Source organism: Sprattus sprattus, assembly GCF_963457725.1.
Source record: "Sprattus sprattus genome assembly, chromosome: 15".
NCBI classification, from domain to species: Eukaryota; Metazoa; Chordata; class Actinopteri; order Clupeiformes; family Clupeidae; genus Sprattus; species Sprattus sprattus.
The window spans coordinates 17,627,113-17,647,344 of record NC_137913.1 but is presented as its reverse complement, the minus strand read 5'-3'; the positions used below and the strand labels follow the sequence as shown (position 1 = coordinate 17,647,344).

At 43.2% G+C, this 20,232-nt stretch overlaps 2 protein-coding genes across 2 annotated transcripts in view; one reads left to right on the top strand and one right to left on the bottom strand.

The window, feature by feature from the left end:
• Positions 1 to 195: 195 nt before the first annotated feature.
• Positions 196 to 5,527, top strand: pold2 (polymerase (DNA directed), delta 2, regulatory subunit). The gene is made up of 11 exons (XM_080853175.1): positions 196 to 304; positions 804 to 1,028; positions 1,399 to 1,520; positions 1,988 to 2,111; positions 2,240 to 2,354; positions 2,519 to 2,717; positions 3,328 to 3,408; positions 3,665 to 3,822; positions 4,132 to 4,259; positions 4,623 to 4,724; positions 4,988 to 5,527. The coding sequence occupies exons 2-11, from the start codon at positions 812 to 814 to the stop codon at positions 5,143 to 5,145; spliced, it is 1,404 nt and encodes a 467-aa protein (XP_080709301.1). The 5' UTR covers positions 196 to 304; positions 804 to 811; the 3' UTR covers positions 5,146 to 5,527.
• Positions 5,528 to 5,669: 142 nt separating this feature from the next.
• aebp1b (AE binding protein 1b) overlaps positions 5,670 to 20,232 on the bottom strand; it is a 17,495-nt gene continuing 2,932 nt past the window's right edge. The window contains exons 2-20 of the mRNA XM_080853174.1: positions 18,581 to 18,868; positions 18,163 to 18,312; positions 17,636 to 17,779; positions 17,324 to 17,398; positions 16,721 to 16,771; positions 15,684 to 15,737; positions 13,900 to 13,971; positions 12,982 to 13,091; positions 12,571 to 12,710; positions 12,059 to 12,143; positions 11,826 to 11,970; positions 11,332 to 11,420; positions 11,022 to 11,145; positions 10,481 to 10,677; positions 9,970 to 10,149; positions 8,963 to 9,656; positions 8,550 to 8,689; positions 8,232 to 8,331; positions 5,670 to 7,076 (exon numbers count right to left, since the gene is read on the bottom strand). Coding sequence (XP_080709300.1) covers positions 6,547 to 7,076; positions 8,232 to 8,331; positions 8,550 to 8,689; positions 8,963 to 9,656; positions 9,970 to 10,149; positions 10,481 to 10,677; positions 11,022 to 11,145; positions 11,332 to 11,420; positions 11,826 to 11,970; positions 12,059 to 12,143; positions 12,571 to 12,710; positions 12,982 to 13,091; positions 13,900 to 13,971; positions 15,684 to 15,737; positions 16,721 to 16,771; positions 17,324 to 17,398; positions 17,636 to 17,779; positions 18,163 to 18,312; positions 18,581 to 18,868 — 3,368 coding nt within the window. The 3' untranslated portion in view covers positions 5,670 to 6,546. The remainder of the gene's footprint in view (positions 7,077 to 8,231; positions 8,332 to 8,549; positions 8,690 to 8,962; positions 9,657 to 9,969; positions 10,150 to 10,480; positions 10,678 to 11,021; positions 11,146 to 11,331; positions 11,421 to 11,825; positions 11,971 to 12,058; positions 12,144 to 12,570; positions 12,711 to 12,981; positions 13,092 to 13,899; positions 13,972 to 15,683; positions 15,738 to 16,720; positions 16,772 to 17,323; positions 17,399 to 17,635; positions 17,780 to 18,162; positions 18,313 to 18,580; positions 18,869 to 20,232) is intronic.

Here is a 20,232-nt window from a genome sequence, read left to right as displayed (position 1 = left end):
GAAATTAATTGAAAGTAATCACAAATTATGTTACAGATAATGTAACATTAATCAATTCTTAAACGAAATGTGAAACGGATTCACATTATTTTTCTTTGCTGGGCATTTAGTACAAACCAGTGTGACCTCAACAGTATGGCGCTCGTATCTGTCCTATGACGACGAAGTTCAAAGGTGAAGTATTTCGCGGGAGATGTCAATGTTGCAGAAACATTGCATGTAGGGTCCTGCTAAATTGTCTTGGAATTTCATTTTATGTAAAGTTACATACTCCAGGTTCAGTCAGTCATCCAAAATAGCTGAGGTAAGAGCGCACATCTTCATTATTCGCTGAATAAGTAGTCCAGGCAGCCAGTATGGCATGTAGACGAAGTGCGATTCACATTGGACTTGTTCGCCAGCTAGGTTAGCTAATGGTAGTCTAAACAGCTAACAACCTAAGTCAAAGTATTCCAGTCAGGTAGCGTAGATGTCACCAAAATGACTACCAACTAGCTTTATTGAATTAATATATGTATTAGCTATCGGGGCTTCGGAGTGGGTCCTTTGTCCAAACAGCTTGTATAAAATGAAAGTAAACACATTCGCTAACCTTAGCTAGCTGCACAGTATATGCAAATGCATTAACGTTACCGGAGTTGTTTATAATGAAGGAAACTTAACATGAATACAATGGTGCACTTTGGTCATTCAGTTTAACAGACTTTGCCTATCGTGAGTGTCGTTATGCTAGCTGTCATATGTATTGGCAAACTTCCTAATCTGTGTATTTGAAGTTCACATTGCGATGTACGTACCCGCAGGTATTGCCATGTTCTCCGACATAATTGAGCATAAAGAGCCTACACTGCTCCAGCCGCCCGGTTCGGAGCAGCCCGTGTTTCAGCGGGAGCAGCTGCCATACGAAGGCTGCTCGGAGCGCTTCCGACTTGGTGAGCGAAGCTTCAGTCGACAGTACGCGCACATATACGCCACTCGTCTCATGCAGATGAGAGACGTCCTTGTCAAAAGAGCCAAGCAAAAGTGGGGTAAGAGACTTATATCGCTGTCAAGCTTTTATTTTAAGGTGATAACTGTCAATGTTTCCTGTTTCCTATTATCTCTTCGTCCTTACAGTGCTATCGGTGACATTAGTATTGTCACTGTCATTGTGGGCATCCTTTTGGAAGAGTAAAAATGTTGTTTTGATACTCTGCTGGATAGTAATATAACATCCACTGTAGTTGTTACTGCAGGTGTTGTGAAAAGACTCCTCTTCTCTCCTCATACAAAGCCAAAGGCCAACCAGTGGTGCTTTGTTTGACATTTAGCGCTTTCCTCATAATGCCTTGGTTTCTGCTTATTTAGAAGATGCAAACTTGTGGGGCAGAATTGAACCAGAGCCATGTGTTTCTGCAGGACAGTCTGTGCTCTTGCGGAAGTTATGCGACCTGCAAATGGGTGAACACTGTGTTATTGTGGGCACCATCTTTAAACACATGGAACTACAGCCGTCCATCCTAAAGGAAATCAGTGAGGAGGTGAGAATGTAATCACTCTCTTTTCACCTTTTCCCCCTGTAAAGGGATTCCATGGGAATCCACCCCCACCCCAGCACGATCTGCTTCCCATCTTCCATTTTCATATGTCTATGTGTTTACTTGCCTGAACTGATCAGTGGTGTCCTTGATTAGCTGATTTAACTAACCAGAAGCAGGTGTGCTTAGAGCTTGGAACCTGTCCTGAAAACCCTGACCTACAGCAGTCATTAGTCACTTACCAATCACCTACCAAGTTTTCAACGTAAGATGACTTGATCTTAACTGGAATCATATCCTGGTTGTTGGTTGAATGGTGATGGGAAAATTCACCAACCTACACTTGTCTTCCACTGAGATAATGAAACCCCCTCCAGTTTAGTGTCAACCAATAGAAGTTCAGCCTCATGGAAGAGCACTTGATGTCCTATGCTTGTGAGGGCCCTAAATCCCCTCTTTTCTCCTGTTAGCACAACCTCTTACCCCAGCCACCTCGTACCAGATATATCAGCCAGTCAGACGAACTCATCCTGGAGGACGAGCTGCAGCGAATCAAACTAGAGGGAAACATTGACGTTGCCAAGTTTGTCACAGGTAGGGTTGCCATGTAACTGGAGTTATTGTCTTACCTGAGAGAGACCGGCGTTTTTTGCTCAACAATGTCGTAACCATTTTGCGCTGCGCCCATTATTTTGGGTATTGCTCCTGCTGTTTTTCTAAAGGGAGTGTGATTGCCATCATCGGTGCAGAGAAGAACGATGGGAAGTTTACTGTTGAGGACTTCTGCACAGCAGATATGCCTGCCCAGACACCCAGAAAGACCCCAGAGTCAGATAGGTGAGTGCCTTTGCAAATCAGTATACTGTCATTCATTTTCTATACAGATGACCTGTATAAAGTGTAGTTTTGAAAATATGTTGTATATAAAATATTAAAGGAATACATAAGTATAAGAGTGTATATATAGACACCCCCTGATCATGTTCTCTTGGCCCTGACAGGTTTGTTTTGCTTGCTTCTGGACTTGGGCTTGGTGGCACCGGTGCAGACAGCATGCTAGGTCTACAGCTGCTGGTTGACATGGTAACGGGACACTTGGGTGACGAGGGAGAGCAGAGTGGAGCGGCATCCATCTCGAGGGTTCTGCTGGCTGGGAACCTGCTGAGCCAAAGTACTCAGGATAAGGACGCCACCACCAAGGTGAGGCTAGTGGAGTGGTGACAGCAAGGCGTACTGGGGGTATGTTTTGGTGGGACATATGACTGAAGACTAGAGGCATTTCAAGCAAAACGACTATTTGATAATCACTGGGAACTGTTTGACTACTATTTGTAATCAGATGTCAGTTCAGCTTGGCTGGCTTAATGGCTTTGTTCACTAGCACCTGAAGATGCATTTTGGTCTCCTGTTGCTGTTCTCAATCAAATTTGTTATAACTGTTTTAACCTAATTTAGCTTGTTTAGGCTAAGTGTCACTTGACGATGTGGACTAACTCAAATATCTCTCCATGCTAGTGAGCTAGCTGGCTGGCTAATAAGCCAAGTAAAGTAGCTGCAGGAATGTTTTTTTTGCACTCCTGAGTGAAGTGAAGTGATTCATGACAGATTGATGTGATGTGTCACAATTTTCAAGTTTCAAATGGGTGGGTGAGAGTAACTGGGTGACATTATGCTGGACTTATTGGCGCAGATGGTCTGTCGATGGGAATTTTATAAACAACAGTGTCCCTTTTGGTTTGGAAACAGAGGATCCATAAGCTGATGTCCCTGAAACATAATCCTGTTTCGTTTACTTGTTCTCCTTTCCTAGGCCAAGTACCTGACTAAGAAGACACAGGCAGGCAGTGTGGACGCCATCAGACTGTTCGATGAGCTATTGGTTCAGCTGGTGGTACGAAAGAAACTAATTAAGTGCATGGCTGATCTGCCCTGCAAGAACATGTCTTATTATGCTAAAAGGAGAAGGAACAGCCTAATTATTAAGGTTTTTTCAAGGTGGAAATGAATACAAAAATAGAAATACTTTTGACTTACCATAGCAATGTGACATTGAAGGTGCATACGATTTATATTTTCCTCTACTCTGTTTATTCTTTTGAACTGGTTTTGGTTGTTGATGTACGTGTCCATTATTTCCCTGTTTTTAGGCCTCCGTACCTGTCGATGTCATGCCAGGCCAGTATGACCCCACTAACTACACGTTGCCACAGCAACCTCTGCACCGCTGCATGTTCCCCCTCTCTACTCCCTACCCAACCCTGCAGCTGGTCAGCAACCCCTATCAGGCCTGTGTGGATGGCGTTCGGTAAGTGCTACCAGTGCCTGCTTTCAATGTTTGAAACACCCCACATGTTTTCTTCTCATTCAAGGCAACCTTGAGTGTTGTGAATGTAGATGTGATAAGTTAGTGATGGTGTGAGGGCTCAGCCAGCTGCTCTGGTTTGCTTTCAGTGTTGTTTTGTTTTGCGACTGGACACACAAGATGAACAGTCTTGTGCATATCACAGTCTCATCCAGCTTTTAATAGAAGTGGCGCACAATTCTATTACCAGTATGAAACCGATAACGTTTGGAATGGTAATGAAATCCCCCCTCCCCTCGGCCGACTCCTCAGGTTCCTGGGTTCCGCTGGTCAGAACGTGAGTGACATCGCAAAGTATAGCAGCATGGACAATCACCTGGAGATCCTGGAAACCACACTCCGTCTGCGTCACCTAGCCCCCACTGCTCCCGATACACTTGGTAAGAACACACAAAAACACACACACACACACACACACACACACACACACACACACACATACATAGACATATGCATCTACTCAGATCTTTCATGTAGCTGTATTACGTTTTCACAAAGCTTAGTAGTGTTTCAGTTATTACAACAGAAACATTTTCAATAACCTTCAAATGATATGACGTCTTAATGAGGCTTGTATGCTGCAAACATCTTTGTAAACTTGCCAATGATCATATTTTATAAACTGTAGAGCAGTAGTTATAATTATCTTTGACTGCATATAGTGTGGCAGAACAATGCAAGTATCTACAACGTGTCCTGCTCAGTCCTCTTCATCCATCGCTCTCCCCTTCCACTGTCCTCAGGCTGTTATCCGTTCTATCAGAGTGATCCCTTCATCCTGGAGGAGTGCCCTCATGTTTACTTCACTGGAAGTGCTCCCTGTTACGAGTCCAAGCTCATCAAAGGTAGGTGCAGGTCTCCAGTTCACCATTTGGGCATAGACACGCATCCTTTATGGAACAACCAAGGGGCTCATTTAGCTCATGTTAGGTTTGCCCTCTTGTGCAGTTCACTGCTTGTTGTGTCTGGCTTTATGAACCATGCATTTCCTAGCAACTCAGGGTACTGTATGTTTTAGGTATTGCTTTGTTATTTGTTTGTAAATATTGTAATACTTTTATTTAAAACCATCTTTCCCTCTCTTTCTTTCTTTATCTTCTCTCTGTAGGACCTGAGGGGCAAGAAGTCCTCTTGTTGGCCATCCCAGAATTCAGCAGCACACAGACAGCCTGCCTTGTCAACCTGCGCACCCTGGAGTGTGAGCCAATCAGCTTTTCCTCTTTCACTGATGAAGATGAAGAATCTGAAATGAATATCAGCCACTGAAGCACCGTAGTTGTATTTATTGTCCATCACAAAGGCTTGAGTCTATGATTGGTTTAAAGGATCTCAACTTATACTTTCCAATACCAAGGCATAACCTGTCTCTTGACATTAATCCTTGAAGGAAGGATATGGAAAATCAGGTTTCGTTGGATTTTTTCGTTGGTAATTTGACCTGTGGTCTAGTCGCAAACAACTGTTGCAATTATGCTGGCTATGGAATTTCCCTGCTATGTTGTAGTCACCTTTTTGATTTGTTTTTTCTCCCTCCCCCCCATGTGAGCAATGATTTCGGTATCGAAATCTCCCCATATGAAAACGTTTCAATCACTTTGTGTGAATTGTGTTCTGTTACAGTGGTCAACTATCACCTGTCGTAAAACAAAACTAGCATTTTATTAAAGAATGGGCTGTGTTCATGATGACAGATCATTTGAGACCTTGAAATGGATCAGCTGTAGATCTTTGTGGGTTATGATGGATTATTATTGCATTTAGCCTACAGTGACATGACAGAAGACGATAGCACTATGTAAACAAGCCTTTATTAGCTGGAAAATAAAGTCCTTGACCTCAGCTAGACATTGAGAATCTTTCTGAATTGTTCAGTGCAACCCCTCAGTGGGATCTGGAGCAGTTGCCTCTGAGGGTGAGAAGTGTATAATGTAAATAAAAACATTTTTTGTAACGATATGACTAGAAGTGTTTGACATCTCTTTGTGCTCCTTGCATTTCTGTCTTACATTGCTTTATATTACACACTCTACCTTGTCATTACAAAAAATGTTTTTTTTTTTTTTTTTTAAAGTCATTAAGCATCTTTTTTTGACAAGCCCAACATTGCAAGCATTTCCCATTCCATCTCTGTTCCTGGGTTTGGAGTTTGTATCCCCTCAAAGCTTCAGACAATGAAACCGTTTCTCTGCAGTTGTCAACCAAATAGTCAATATAACAAAAACATGACAAATTCACATATCTTTCTAGATCTTCATTCTAGTACCATCCATCTATTACGATATGTGCCTTGTGTAATGCAAATTGAAACGTAGGTGTGAGATGTGTCAGTGGGGTGCTATTGTGTTGTGTCTTACAATACAAGGCTCAATCTCCATGTGTCTACCTATGATGCTGGAGTTGACAAAGACTGAAGACAAACTGACAGGTGATAGAGGAACACTAGACCTAGTTTGTCCTCTGAAGAGATGAACAGAAAGAATAGTTGTAACAAAACAGCTTTATAGATGTTATTTTGAAATGCACCTAAATGCTTTCAGAAGACAAGATGGTTCCTGTTTACCCCTTTTGATAATAACTGGGGTGCCAATTTAGCAATTTAGTTGATGTGACCCTGGTCCTAAGTCTGAATTTTTAGTTATTTAATTCCATGGAAGCGTCCCATTTTTTTTAATAGTCAACATTGTAGTTGTAGTCCTCCACCCCCAGGTTATAATTAGTGGGTTGAGTGTTGTCCTCGAGCCAGGAGTAGTCCCAGGTTGTTGTAGGAGGCTGTGTGGTTGTGGTAGTTGTGGTGGTGGTTGTGGTTGGGTTGGTGGTCGACATTAGGCCCCGAAGCCTCTGCTGACGAAGGAAGCGCAGCTTTTTTAACCGGCGTAAACGGTTGGCTCTGATGCTGCCAGACGCTGGTCGATTGTTCTCCGAGCCCACTTCTGTCACGGTCTGTCTGCTGCTGCCGTATCTGTTACCGTATCGGTTTCCATTGCCATTGTCTAGGACGCGAATGGGCTTGTTGCCATGTAAGGCCATGATCTGCTTGATGCGGTCCCAGTTTGACTTGCTGAGGTCAAAGTTGCATAGGGTGGCACCAGGGTCGAAGCCCACCACGCACATCTTGGCGAGCGGGGCGTAGCCCTCTGCTCGCACGGTGACACGGTATTCTCCCGGATTCAGCATGCGCCAAAAATCCCCGGAATCCGCTGGGAGAGGAAAAAGAGAAGGAAATACCAGAAGGAGAACAGAAATGAGCGTACACACACAGGGGAGAGGAGATGAGAGGGGATGGGGAAGAGAAAAATTGTAAGAGTAGTCAGTCAGTCAACTCTTACAAGCTGACTGACTTTTTAAATGAGTTGGAATCGGTTTCAAAGGTGGTACATCCAATTCAAAGCAACATAGATCTGTGCAGCCTCTGTCAAACTCATTTTCACCAATATCAGCATCAGCATTATGGTTGCCCTCAAAGGGCCGGTTGTAACTGTAAGACCAGAGGTGTCAAACTCATTTTTGGCCACATCAGCATTATGGTTCCCCTAAAAAGGCCAGTTGTAACTGTAAGACCAGAGGTGTCAGATTCATTTTCACCCTGGGCAACATCAGCATTATAGTTGCCCTCAAAGGGCCGGTTATAACATTAAGACTGTATAAATGTAACTACTCCTTACCATATTGTTAAATAACTCTCTCTGCATTTAATAATTGTTTATTCAAGTGTAAACATATTGTACATGCATTTATATACATTTATAAATATATAAGTAAGCACATTCTCTGTTATTATAACATAAATTCTTTTGATTTAGGGTTAAGAAACCTGCATGACTCTATCAAAGATCAAACTTTTAAAGTGAATTACAAAGACAAATATGAAACAGAAGTTATTACATTAACTTTGTTCAAAGCTTTTTTTGTCTATGGAACAACAAATAATTGTGAGCTGTAAAGAACATGTGTGACAGATGTGGCATTTTGCAAAAACAAATGGCTGCAGACAGCCTTGCAGAGGACATACAACCAACTAATGAGAGGTTTTGATTAGAGTAAACACTTGGCTGTAAACACACTTGATTACATTGTCTGTGCTTTCATCAACAGCTAATGAAAAAGCCACATAACTGCTTGCCTCTATGGCTAGTTGTGTTGTTAGATTGCCTGCTAAGTCCTTAACTTAGTCTGCATTAGTGTTTCTTTGCAAACTGAATTTTTTTAAAAGTCTGTATCTGGTCCGGGCACACCTGCTCACATACATTTAGCATGCACTGCTTCAAAAAAGCACCCTCTTAAAAAAGACTTTTCGGCCGCGGGCCTTGAGTTTGACACATGTGCTTTAGTCAGATAAGAGGCACTTAACTCACCTGTCCTCATGTCATGATTTACACCTTCTACAGAAACAGTGGCATTCGATATGGGGTTCCCCTCCTTGTCCTTCACCACACCCCTTATTCCACGGTGCACCTAAAAGAGATCAATGTTTAGAAGTGACACTCGTCCCTACATACTTCACGTTCCCTTTCCTTATTATTCTTTTTCATATATAGCCTGCCTCCAGTTCTAGAAAAAAATCCACTTATACACCTTAATTACAATTTTACAATACTTTGAAAATATAGTGCACAAATCAATTTTATTAACACATTTCCCGCCATATGTCCCGTTCTGTCCTGGAACCTCACCTGGTCCATGAAGGTGAGGAGTGCCTCTTTGTTGTTCTCCCACTCTGGGCGCAGCTCACTCTGATGGGGGAATTTGTCACAGCCCAGGAAGATGGACAGCTCAAAGCAGTTGGTGTGAAGGTAGCTGAAGTCATTCATGCCTAAAGAAGACAAATATGTATGATTGTTTATCTTTTTTTTTCCTAGAAAAAAATCACTGGCAGGCATTACACTCGTTGCAGTCTGGCGTCAATATGAAATGGAATTGGCCACTAGAGGGCAGCCTCTATCCAGTAACTGAATAGTGTCCATTCCAAGAAAGTCAGTAGTTTGCTGTATTCACCCAGTTGTTTCCTGGGGAAAAATCTAAGGCTGAATAAATATATCTTAATGAGATTTTTACAGCACTTTTGCTCTATTGGTGCATTACTCACTTCCTGTTACAGGCCTCCATTTGGCACGGTTCACGATGCCCAGCCCTCCCGTGGGATCATCACCATGGCAACCGCCATTAAAGGTCTGTGTCATGCCACGGTGGGTTGAGGCATAGGAGACGGACAGCCAGCGGAAGAGCGACTGGTCCGCCATGGTCCGGATCTCATCCTCTGCCTCGGCCTCTCCTCCTCCATGCCTCTCTCCCTCGCCCTCGCCCTCCCCTCCATGCCCTCTCTCGTGATAACCCTCCTGGTAGCCCTCGGGCTCGCTCTCCTGACGGTACCCATAGCCCTCATGGTGGTAGCCATAGCTCTCAGGGTTGTAGCCGTGGTTCTCCTCATGGTTATAGCCTCTCTCCTCGTGTTCATAGCCTCTCTCCTCGTGGCGGTAGCCTCTCTCCTCTTGACGGTAGCCTCTCTCCTCGTGACGGTAGCCGTAGGATCCCTGGCGGTAGTCGTCAGGTTGCTCGTGGTAGCCAATGTGTTCCCAGCGTCTGTCGACATCATCATCTTCGTACTGCCTCTTGCGGCGGACCGATCGCCGGGTCCTCTTGTTGCGGTCCTCTCCCTCTTTGGTCAGGCGGTGCATGTCAAAGGGGTACGCCACAAGCCTCTCGCCCCCCTGCAGGTTGGCCCCCAGCACAAAGGGGTGGTCCTCCATCCAGGAAATGATGGCTCTGGTTTCTGGACCAATCTGAAATAAAACATTTTTACACAACTAATTTGGGTGGAAATCGATACACATGGGAAGCGCTTGAAGAGCCATGAAGAGATTAGTGACACAATCTGTACACCAAGCTGGCAACACTGTGAGCAACCATCAGGTCCACTCCTGCTGGATGCTTGTAAGGTCAGTCACAGACGTCACTGTATATAATGCTACATGCATTCCAAATCAAAACCAAAACCAGGAGTTGTCACTCCTTTAGTCAGACCAAACGTCTTCACAGGTAACAGTGTTCATTTCACATATATATCATTTGTCATGTTCTCAGCTATTTTCTAACCATTCCATTATCTCCCAGGAAGCCCTCTGGAATGGGCACGTGGTGATTTGGCATCACTTTGGGCACCAGTCCCTTGTCCTCTGCATCCCAAAGGATGGTGTTGAGGTCAGGGAAGCTCTGGAAGATGTCGTGGCCCTCCTCAGTCCAGTGGCCCAGCTGCCAGCTGCCCAGCTCAGAACCCTATCGCCAGAGGAATGCAGCGGGAGAGGAATCAAAGCACAACACATTAATAATGGCACTTGGCTTGATCTTGGTGTGAGTTGTTTAATAACCTTATGTTTTTTTTTCGATCCAAAGTCATTTGAAAGAGCTTTCCACAAAATGGTTGCACAAACACTGGTTTCACCTAATAGGAAATGATGGATCTGAACCATGTTTAAGCATTACAAGCGTGAAGATGATAGATAGAGCAGTGCACCATGTTAAAAATGTCTTATTAGTTCTTCAAGGCATTATAAGGAATCATTGGCCATTATAAGGGACTTGATGGAAAAGTTAGGAGTGTGCTTACCTTTTCAAAGGCCTTTACGTGGCCGTCTGGGTTGAGTGAGGGAACGAGGTGAATGCGGATCCCATCCACCTGGCGGCGCACTCTAGGATTTCCATCCTTGTACTCCTTACAGAGGTACTGCATCAGCATGAGAAGCAGCTCCCGCCCCAGCGCCTCGTTACCATGGAGACCTGCTGTGTAGCGGAACTCCGGCTCACCTGCGGCGTGTGAGTAAGTCACAGAACACACAGATATGAACACCGTGGATCACAGCTTCTGTGTGCAATACATCAGTGGCAAGAGATATAATATACAATGTAAGGTCCTCCTAAAAGGCTATTCCCCAAATACTTGTGTTTCTTTGCCAAAGTTTAGTGCTCCATTCCAATGGTATTTCTTTCCATAGCGTTATTTTTACACAAAGTTGAGATTGTGGAATAGCAACCCATACCCCATACAAGATAAAGACTACATAAAGATGCTGTCTGCTTTGGATGTTAATGCAGTAGTTGTTGGGCACACTAATAGCAATGCTAGTCTCCAGGCTACTCCTTTTACCCACCAGTCTCATGCATGCCAGGGTTGTCTGTAATCTCCATGGCATAGATCTCCAGCCCTTTAGAGCTCTTGCCTAGGCTGTATAATCTGGTGATGTTGGGACATTCATCTGTGATGGATTTCATCAGCTGCAAAAATTCAGAGAGGTCATGAACTGAGCCAATGACGTTTAAACATTCAAATTCAAGGCAACCTATATGAACCCCTGAAAAGCAACTGAAACTGAAAAGGCAACTATATCAACCACTGAAAGCAACCTACATGAACCACTAAACCATACAATTCTGTTGGTACCCTCCACCATATGCACACACCTTCTCCATGTCCTGGTAGCTATGGTGGGTGTAATCAAGGTCGTCTCTGGGGGTCACTTCATTCTGACTGTGGTATGTGTTGCCGGGATCTGTGCATTAGGATACAAGAGAGAAAAACACAGTTATCAAAATACCAGAGATGTTATGTACCAAAATACCACTTATTACTTCCAAAGTATATATCAGTGTAACCAGTAGCTAGTGTAACTAGCCTTGAATCCATTTGATCTAGCCTGCTTCCAGATGTGGATTTACCATTAGGTACACCATATTTTGTCCCCAGAAGTTTTAGGCCCCAATAAATTCACAACATAGATCTGTGTGTACACATTTTGGTCAACGATACAATGAAACATCGAACCCAAATAATGTTTAAAGCAATTAATAGGTGTAACTGAATAACTATTGGCTGGCACCCAATGTAGTCCCTATCCTTATCTTTGCAATTGGACCTTAAATAATTAATGCCAAAACTTTAAAGGTCAGCATTCTACCTGGTAGTGGGCAGCCCAAAAACTCCAACCTCATGCAGAGGCTTCCGTTCCAGCTCTGAGGCATGACCCTGATGTAGCGAGCAACCATTGGCTCCACAAACTGTGACATCACTGGAGTCTGTTTATCCGAGTTGGCAAAGAAAAGCTGAAAAGAGAAGGAAGGATCTTAAGGGTTTTCAATCTATATATATTTGTTTTATTACATGGGATATCTTTTAAACCTGGCAACCCACCCATTCAGAGTAACCGTCATTTAGGATCATCCATTCCCTACTGTCATTACTGAAGGCGACGTAGTATGAGGTCACAAAATCATTCCTGTTAAAGAAAGGTGGCATAAAGGTTATCCAACAATTTCTCCAACAAAACAGATATGTTGGAGAATATATTGGCCTTTGATCTATGTGTGTCAAAAAAAGTGAATGCTGAAAGAATGGAATCATGTTCCCAGACTTTGAAGTCACACAACACTTCACACACTTAATTTGCATCTGATATCCAGCATGTGTGAAATGTCCATGACAAGCACGTCAGTGTGCGTGATGGGCCACAGTGTGAAAACACATGACAGGCCTAGTAAATGTTTCTCATAAAACGGGCTACATTCCCAAGACAAATTTGTGTGTGTGTGTGTGTGTGTGTGTGTGTGTGTGTGTGTGTAAGTGTGTGTGTGTGTGTGCGTGCGTGCAGCAGAGAGAAGCGAGTTGTAAAAGCAGTTATGAAGTGTCAAGATAAGTTTGCTCACTCTAAGGGGTCGTCACGGCCCTGGGTGATGACCCCTGTGAACTCGGTCATGGCGCGAGCGTCCAGCTCAATCCAGTGCTGTTTCTCCTCAGAGTTAGCGCACCACGCTCCACCATTCAGATCTTCATCATTGCCAGAGGCCTGAACAAACAGCAACAGGAAGCCCCAAGCAAACTCATTAGTCTCAGATCAGAAGATAAAACGCAATGGTGAAGAATTCTGTGACCAACACAAGTATGTTGGTAATAACAGATGCTATGTCCTACAAAAACAGAAATGATATCAGCATGTTGTTCACATACTGTACATCTACAGATTATATGTGCACTCTGTTTTTGCATATTTGCAATATTTTCCAAATGAAATAACATTTAAAAATGTGCGTGTGATGTGCATGCATGTGTGTGTCTACCTGCATGTTGAGTCGTGACCTGTGCACTCCATTGCGATACTTCGACATGGACGATGCCAGCAGCTGGTCAGTTCCGATACGGTGAGACTCCATACCAAGTGGAGGGCAATCTGGCAAAACGCATGAAAAGATTATGAATCACAAATGTTGCTGATGCTGACAGCATTACCATATGAAGAGTCCATACTGATGACAGACTTGCATTTATATATAAATACTGCAATACTCTTTTGCCTATTTAGAATATATTCAAGAAGTTGTGAAAACACTGTTATATGTTGCAAATAGAACACTTGGCGTCTGCAGTCAGCCTGCAAAAGCAGGGGTTATTTTCAAACCCTCTACAGCAGAAGGTAAGTTAAGAAAATATGTAATGTAATATTGACATAACACTGAAGTCTTTGGAAGACAAAGGCATAGAAAGGTTATTCTGTGTTTAAGAGTACTTCTGCCCCTTCAGGGGATTTTAAAATACCTCAAAATATTCTAAATATTTTGCCATTCGCTCTGCAAACAAAAAGACTTACATATTAGAGTTCAGCCGGTCTGGGATTTACAGTTAATTAAATGGCAAGTCATCATGAGTATTTAGTCCATGACTTAAATGTTTTTGACTTACTTTAAAACATTACTAATTCCAAGCATCTGTCTGAGGAAATCAAGTGAACTCCTCTCTGTTGTTTGGAAATTTCCATTGAGAGGGACCAGCTGTGTTACGGGGACAAAGCTTTGGCAAAGACATCCCTCTCCAACCAATACAAAACAAATTGTGAAATGGTTCTCTTGGAGTCATGGGGCTCAGGATAGAAAGTCTTTGCAGGGCCAATATGCTGGAGTGGCTTGGGCAGGAGATCTGCACAGCATTGTGTCTTCTTTAAGTACATAGTAAGACAAAGCACAACCGATTGTTATACTCACTTTTGGGATCTTTGTAAATGCGTGGCGTCTTCAGCCTCTTCTCTCTCTCCTCCGCCAGTTTCCTCTGTCTCTCTGCCAATGAGACGTTCAGAGATAATGAGCACCACCCCAAAAAGGAATGCTGTGAATGTGCTTCCCCTGAGGTGAATGAGACACACCGAGTGCCCTTTTGTCCACTCAGCAGAGTCCACTTGTTTGTAAACACAGATGTAAACACGGATGTCCATGTGAGTTTAAACAGTACAGCGGGCTGTTCTGGTGCTTGTATTAGTGTTTCTCTGTCAAATCACGGCATCACAATTGGCTCTCTTTCAAGGTGCCTAACTGCTGTTCTAGTTATATGCCCTTCTGACCTCCAGTCTCTTTCATACGAAACTATCCAAAATAAACAACAATATTTCATTTGAAGATAAACCGATATTATGTTTGCGAAGCCTGTTTGAGTTCCTGTTTGCTGATTCAAAGCCAGGGCTGAAGTTTTTATGTAAAAACATGAAATAGATGCCAAATCAAGCAACCTCTTCAAAGGGGCCCCCAAGCATCCCTGAGCTAGACCCAGCTCAAATAGCAAACGCCTCCAAATATCTCTGCTGTATTCATGACTAGCATGACCTAATGTTGATTTGCACTTTACAAAATGTGAGACAGACCACAGTCCACTAAATACTCCCAGTGGTGCATAGTTCTCAATAGCAAGGAGGATTTTATCACACACAAGTACACATTGAGACAATTATTGGCCAACGCAAGACTAATGTTCTGAAAAAGAGAGCCTGATAAAACTGATATATGACTCACGTTCACAGTTTTGGGTCAAGAAAGATACACACACACACACACACACGTACACCACTGTGTTTTGTGAGTGATCCACCGCCCACAAGCTTACAGGACTCTAGATAACTGAACATTCCAGCCCCCTCATGTAAAACTCCCTTCATTTTCACTCCCATAATTCTCTTGTGCTCTATCTTTTCTCCTTCAGGGTCATGTGAAAGCCATCGAGTTCTTCTTCATCTTCATCACTCACTACTCCCAATCATCATCACATTGAGTCATTGGGAAATTACAAATCCCAATTTCGAGGAATTCGGGAGTCAACTTGTGCAGGTATTTCTTTTCCTAACTAACTAACCAAAGAAACCAAACAAACAAGATTTACACCAGCCAAAACACAACCAAGACTAATGGTGGTTCAGAACAAGTACAGAACTTTTCTTGGATTCAAGAATGCATTCACTTTGCTTCAGCACAACATGTTGATGCCAAGTACATTCAGTCATTAACATCCAATATGGGTTGAGACATGACAAATGGAGAGCTAATGTCCAAGTCAGCAGCAACAGCTGAGTTTCCATTTTCACATAGCTTTGGGCTGGAAGTACACTGGATGGGTAAAGAGAAATCAAAGGTTCTCATTTCACACTGGAGAATAAGACTTTAAAAATGACAGCATAGCAATGTTCTCTTTAAAACTCCTCCTATTAAGTTAGACCCATTTTGAAAAAAATGGTAAAATATACGGTTTCTTATTTATTTCAGAACTAAATGAGTTGCTCTATACAGCAAATCACAGTAGGTTTTCAGGGAGGGGGCCTTCAAGGAGTTTGAGGAATGATTTGGTTCTACATGGTTACAGTAAAAACCTTTGCAGGGGGGTCGAAAGGTGTGCCAATGACAACCAATCACAAAAGACCTCTACAACAGAGTAGTTGTTTTGACATATCTAAACAAAAGGATGAATTATTGATCATGTCTCCGTAGAGAATGAAAAACAACTTTACCTTTCTCCTCCTTCTCCTTTCTTTCTTTCTCCTTCCTTTCCGCCAGCTTCCTGTCTGCAGAAAACAAAACGACCACAAGAATAGCTTCAGAAACAAGGTCAACACTCTCAAACTTAGTGCGAGTGTCAACTTAAGGTTGCAAAAGTACAGCCCCCAGAAGCCAAACACCCACTGCAAAGATTGATAGTCACACTGCATTGTGTGCATAAGCTAAGGGGCCAATATCTGAACGGCTTCACTGCTGGTCTTATATTTATCTTGTGCATAGATTAAAATGCTTTCTTTGCCAAAGACATTTTTGACTGGAATCCATGGTCTTGGTTTTTTCCTTACTTCACAACTTACTTCACATCTGTGCAATGTTGGTAATAGACCATATGCAGTGTACAGTATGTGCCTGCCTGGACCCTTGACATGCCTGTGACAAATCCTGACAAACTTCCCCAACTCTCTTGCCTTAATGAGACTGTGTCTGTGCTTGTTTGGTTGGCTGGCTATCTCTCTAAATGTTCAGAAATCTGTCCCGATTTCAGGAGGCCGTTTCGTTGTTTCCATCTTTGGAAAAAAAAAAAGGTTTCACACAACTTCCCGACAGTCAGGTCATCTGTGTTGTGTTTGCGTGTCTGTTTGTAGCCAAATTCATGACACTTAGGGAAATACTTCTAAGAAACAAAGCTGTGGGGTTTTATTCATCATGTCTAGAACTGTGAGCGGGACACTCATCCATGGCATAGAGTTTGAGGTCACATGATCTGTGGTTCGATGGTCTGCTTGGCCCCTGTGGTGTGCAGGGGACACTGGCAGCGTCATTCTCAGTTTCTTTCTGTCTTTCAATTCTCTTGCTTTCATCTTGCAATTTTGGATTGTAACTTTTTTACTACCTCTTGAGAACAACTACTTAGATTAAAGTTGGAGCACCCCACCCCCTGTACACACCCAGCATGCTCAGTTTGGGTGCACACACACACAGAGACCTTTCACTACTGCATGGCTATCACAGAGTAAAACATCATTTCACAGGTGTCCATGATACCTACCTTCGTCATAGTCGTACCACGGTGTCTCGTAAGGTGACGAAGTAGGCTCCTCTGCAGACAAAAAGACCAACATCAACACAGCTGCCACACTTTAAAGATTAACACAGAATCAACACAGCTGCTACCCTTTAGCTCCAGGATAGTTTAGGAGTGCCTTATTCCCTCCCCCCCTCAAATGAAACAGAACTTGGTTAAGACTGCCGCGACACACAGGCTGCAGAGATTTGCAGACGTCGGGTTTCTGTATTTACAGAAGCTTTGAGGGAGTAGTTGCTTCTGTCTGTGCTCCTTCAGGAGAAACCACAACTGAGACGGCTCCATATTTTTTTTCTTTGTTTTGGGAGACGTGTGCTAATGGTCATTGTAACCATACTTTTATTAGGGCTGGTTAAGACTATAATGTACATTTACAAGAATTTAAACTCCCACGTTAACAAAACGTTGTCGCAGACGGTCAAAACAAAGTTGTGAAAAATACTGGTGTAATAATGTTAACAAAGTGTGTGGGTGAGTGTGTATCCACTTGTGTATCTGTGCCGTTGGCAACACTGACATCCATCAATGAATCATTTTTACAAAAGGCTAAAGCACTATGTCACCCACCTATGTTGTAGTTCCAGTCAGCAGTTGGGCTCACCTCTTTCCCATCTGGAAAGGGTAAGTTCTCAGGAACCTCAACTGTTGGAACGAATAAAAAGAAAGGGGGTGTTGGAGAGGCACCATAGGGGCTCCAAAGCGTTGGTGTTTAAGAGCTCTTTACAGGTCAATCTCATGGACAAAAGGATAAGAAGGAAAATGCAATTGTGTTGTGTGAACTCCATTATTACTGAAACATGTCATAATACTTTTAACTTAATGCTTCACACAACACATAATACCAGTTCATGAAAAGGATTCAAATTGAGTGGCACTTGCATGTTGCATCCCAGTAGTCCTCCTCCTTGTCCAGGACGTCGAACACTGGAGGGGTGGTTGGCTCTGGATCTACCCGCTCCTCTGTTGGCCTGTCTGGGTCTGTGTCTGTCTGCTCATCCGGCTGCCTCCAGTAGTCATCGATCTCTACAGGAGAGAAAACAACAAGCATGGGGGAGAGAAAGAAAGAAATTAAGAAGGAAAGAAAACATCAAATACAAAACCCTACTCTAAAGCATCCAACTTCACTAAAATACTCCACCAAAAAAGAGAAGAAAAAAAACACATAACTCAATCCAGACAAATAAAGTGCAGCACTGTGGGCCTCCGTCTAAGGCAAGCCCATACTTCCGTGGTTTCTGCCGTCTTAAGTAAAAACCACACCACCCCAACCAGAATGATTTAGGTATTCTACATTAATGTGGCTGCTGGGTGCTGACACAGGACACGCACATTTCCAGAACGAAGGTTACTCAGAAACTCATAGCCCAGCACTCCACCATGCTCTGCTGTGCTGGGAGGTGTCTTACCAGGGTCTGGGTAGGAGTACTCCTCTGTGTCAGCCTCGATGGTGTAGCTGGGCTCAGTGTAGGCATCTACCGGAGGTTCTGTTGGAGGTTCCGTAGGGGGCTCTGTGGGTGGTTCTACGCTGCTGTCTGTAGTTGTCAGGTCCGAATATTCTATCGAAATAGAGGAACTTAGATCACATTTTCGTCCCAAATGTTTTCTCGTGGTTCGGATATGATTTACTTATGGTAGGGACACTGGAAAAAATTGTCTCTACAATTATTACAATTATCATCATAATACATGATACATACAGTCTGCTGACAAAATTGCCATACTAAAGATACCAAACAACAGTGTGCCCAAACTACATTTAATTTGTTTTAATCTGTGTGAAATGATCGCACTTTGAATCTGTCTGGAAATGAAATAAGACCCAACCTTGGTCCCAGTATGAGTCGGGGAAATGGTCCTCCTCATCGTCGTACACTATGGGCTCAGAGGTGGTGGGCTCTGGTGTAGTGGGTTCTGGTGTAGTGGGCTCTGGTGTAGTGGGCTCTGGTGTAGTGGGCGGTAGGGTAGTGGTGAGGCCCTTCTGCTTCTTGTTCTTCTTTTTCCCTCCCTTCTCTCCTTTCTTCTTCTCCCCTTTGGGCTTCTTGCTGGGCTTGGGTCCCTTCTCCTTCTGCCTCTTTTCCCTGCCCTCCTTTGGGGCTCTCTTGGTCCTCGGGGCTTCAGGAGAGGGATCAGAGAGAGAGAGACAGAAATGAGGAGCAGAAGACATGGCAATTTGAGCTCATCTCAGGATTAATGACCTTGTCTGGCATGTGTGAGCTTCTGAACTGTGTAACATTGCAGACGTTCTTTTCAGGAGGCAATGTTGCCCAAAATGCGGATACTACTCCTCTTGGGAGACTAATGTGGACACTACTCTGCAACTCAGGACTCAGCAACAGATAGCAGTGGGACTGATAGAGGCCGTTTATCCCTATGTTCCTGGCTTCTCTTAGAACTTTTAATCAACAGAGTTGTTTGGAGGGGATAGGCGCTTGAATCACGAGTCTTTGTATGAGTGGGGCAGGGTAGCCAGATAACTTTCCCAACAATATTAAATCACAGTCAGGGTTGAACATATGTACTCTGTGTCACAACTGTGTACCTTCAGTACTGATTCTTGGTTCAATGGGATCAACTTGCAGTGGACAAAATGGACTACAAAAGTTGGTGTCTAGTTCATGTCAACAATGTTTTGTACAGTTTTTGTTTAATTCATTTGCATTGAATGAATCAAAAAATGTATTACATAAACATTGTCTTCAGTGACAAAGTAAGACTTTCAGCCACCAGAAATTCCACAAAGGACTTTGTGGCTTTAAGCTGGAAGCAAATGTCAATGGGTGAGTGAGTGACATTTGGTGAGTTAATTAGGTGTCTCTATCTTTGATTGCAAGTTTGTTGTAAACAAATCTCAGTGTTTTGCTACTATCACCAAAAAAAGAATAACTCAGTAAAGGTGTGCCCTGGAAACTAAATCCATTACCATCATAACCAGTAATCCTAAACCTAAAACAATGATATTAGTAGAAGAAATACCTCACTTTATTTAAAAGTATAACTACCTTAAAAAGGCCAGGGAACTTCTCAGACTAGCTCAACTGTCTGTGGCTTTCGTCGTTTCCTTCCAGCATGTTTGGACTGACGATGGAGAGGGAACACAGCTATGTCTACTGAGACATCTGGCAAACACTCAGATAAATCTGTCAAAGTTTCCAACACGTGGATCACTGGTTCTATTGGCTAACCTCCATAGCCAATTTTGCTAACTATCCATCCACTGTGTGTTTTTGTGAGCTGCAGGCCTTCTATGGAAAGAAATCCCCTGGTTACACACTCCATAAACAGGCAACTGGAACTCTTCCAAGGTCACACTGTGTACCATCACCCTTTCTGCTGTCAAAGCCTTAAACAACCTTGAACTACTACTGTTATACTAAAGGTATGCCTGGATCTGACCACTTTAGCAGTGCTGTTTTAGAAGCATGTGCACTGGCACCCTGAAGGTCATCCTATGTTGATACAGATGCTTCGGTATTTAA

Coding starts and splice junctions, on each gene's coding strand:
- pold2 (XM_080853175.1), top strand. CDS start 812: ATGTTCTCCGACATAATTGAGCATAAAGAGCCTACACTGCTCCAGCCG. Junction 2,355..2,518: donor AAGACCCCAGAGTCAGATAG/GTGAGTGCCTTT, acceptor TGGCCCTGACAG/GTTTGTTTTGCTTGCTTCTG. Junction 2,718..3,327: donor ATAAGGACGCCACCACCAAG/GTGAGGCTAGTG, acceptor CTCCTTTCCTAG/GCCAAGTACCTGACTAAGAA.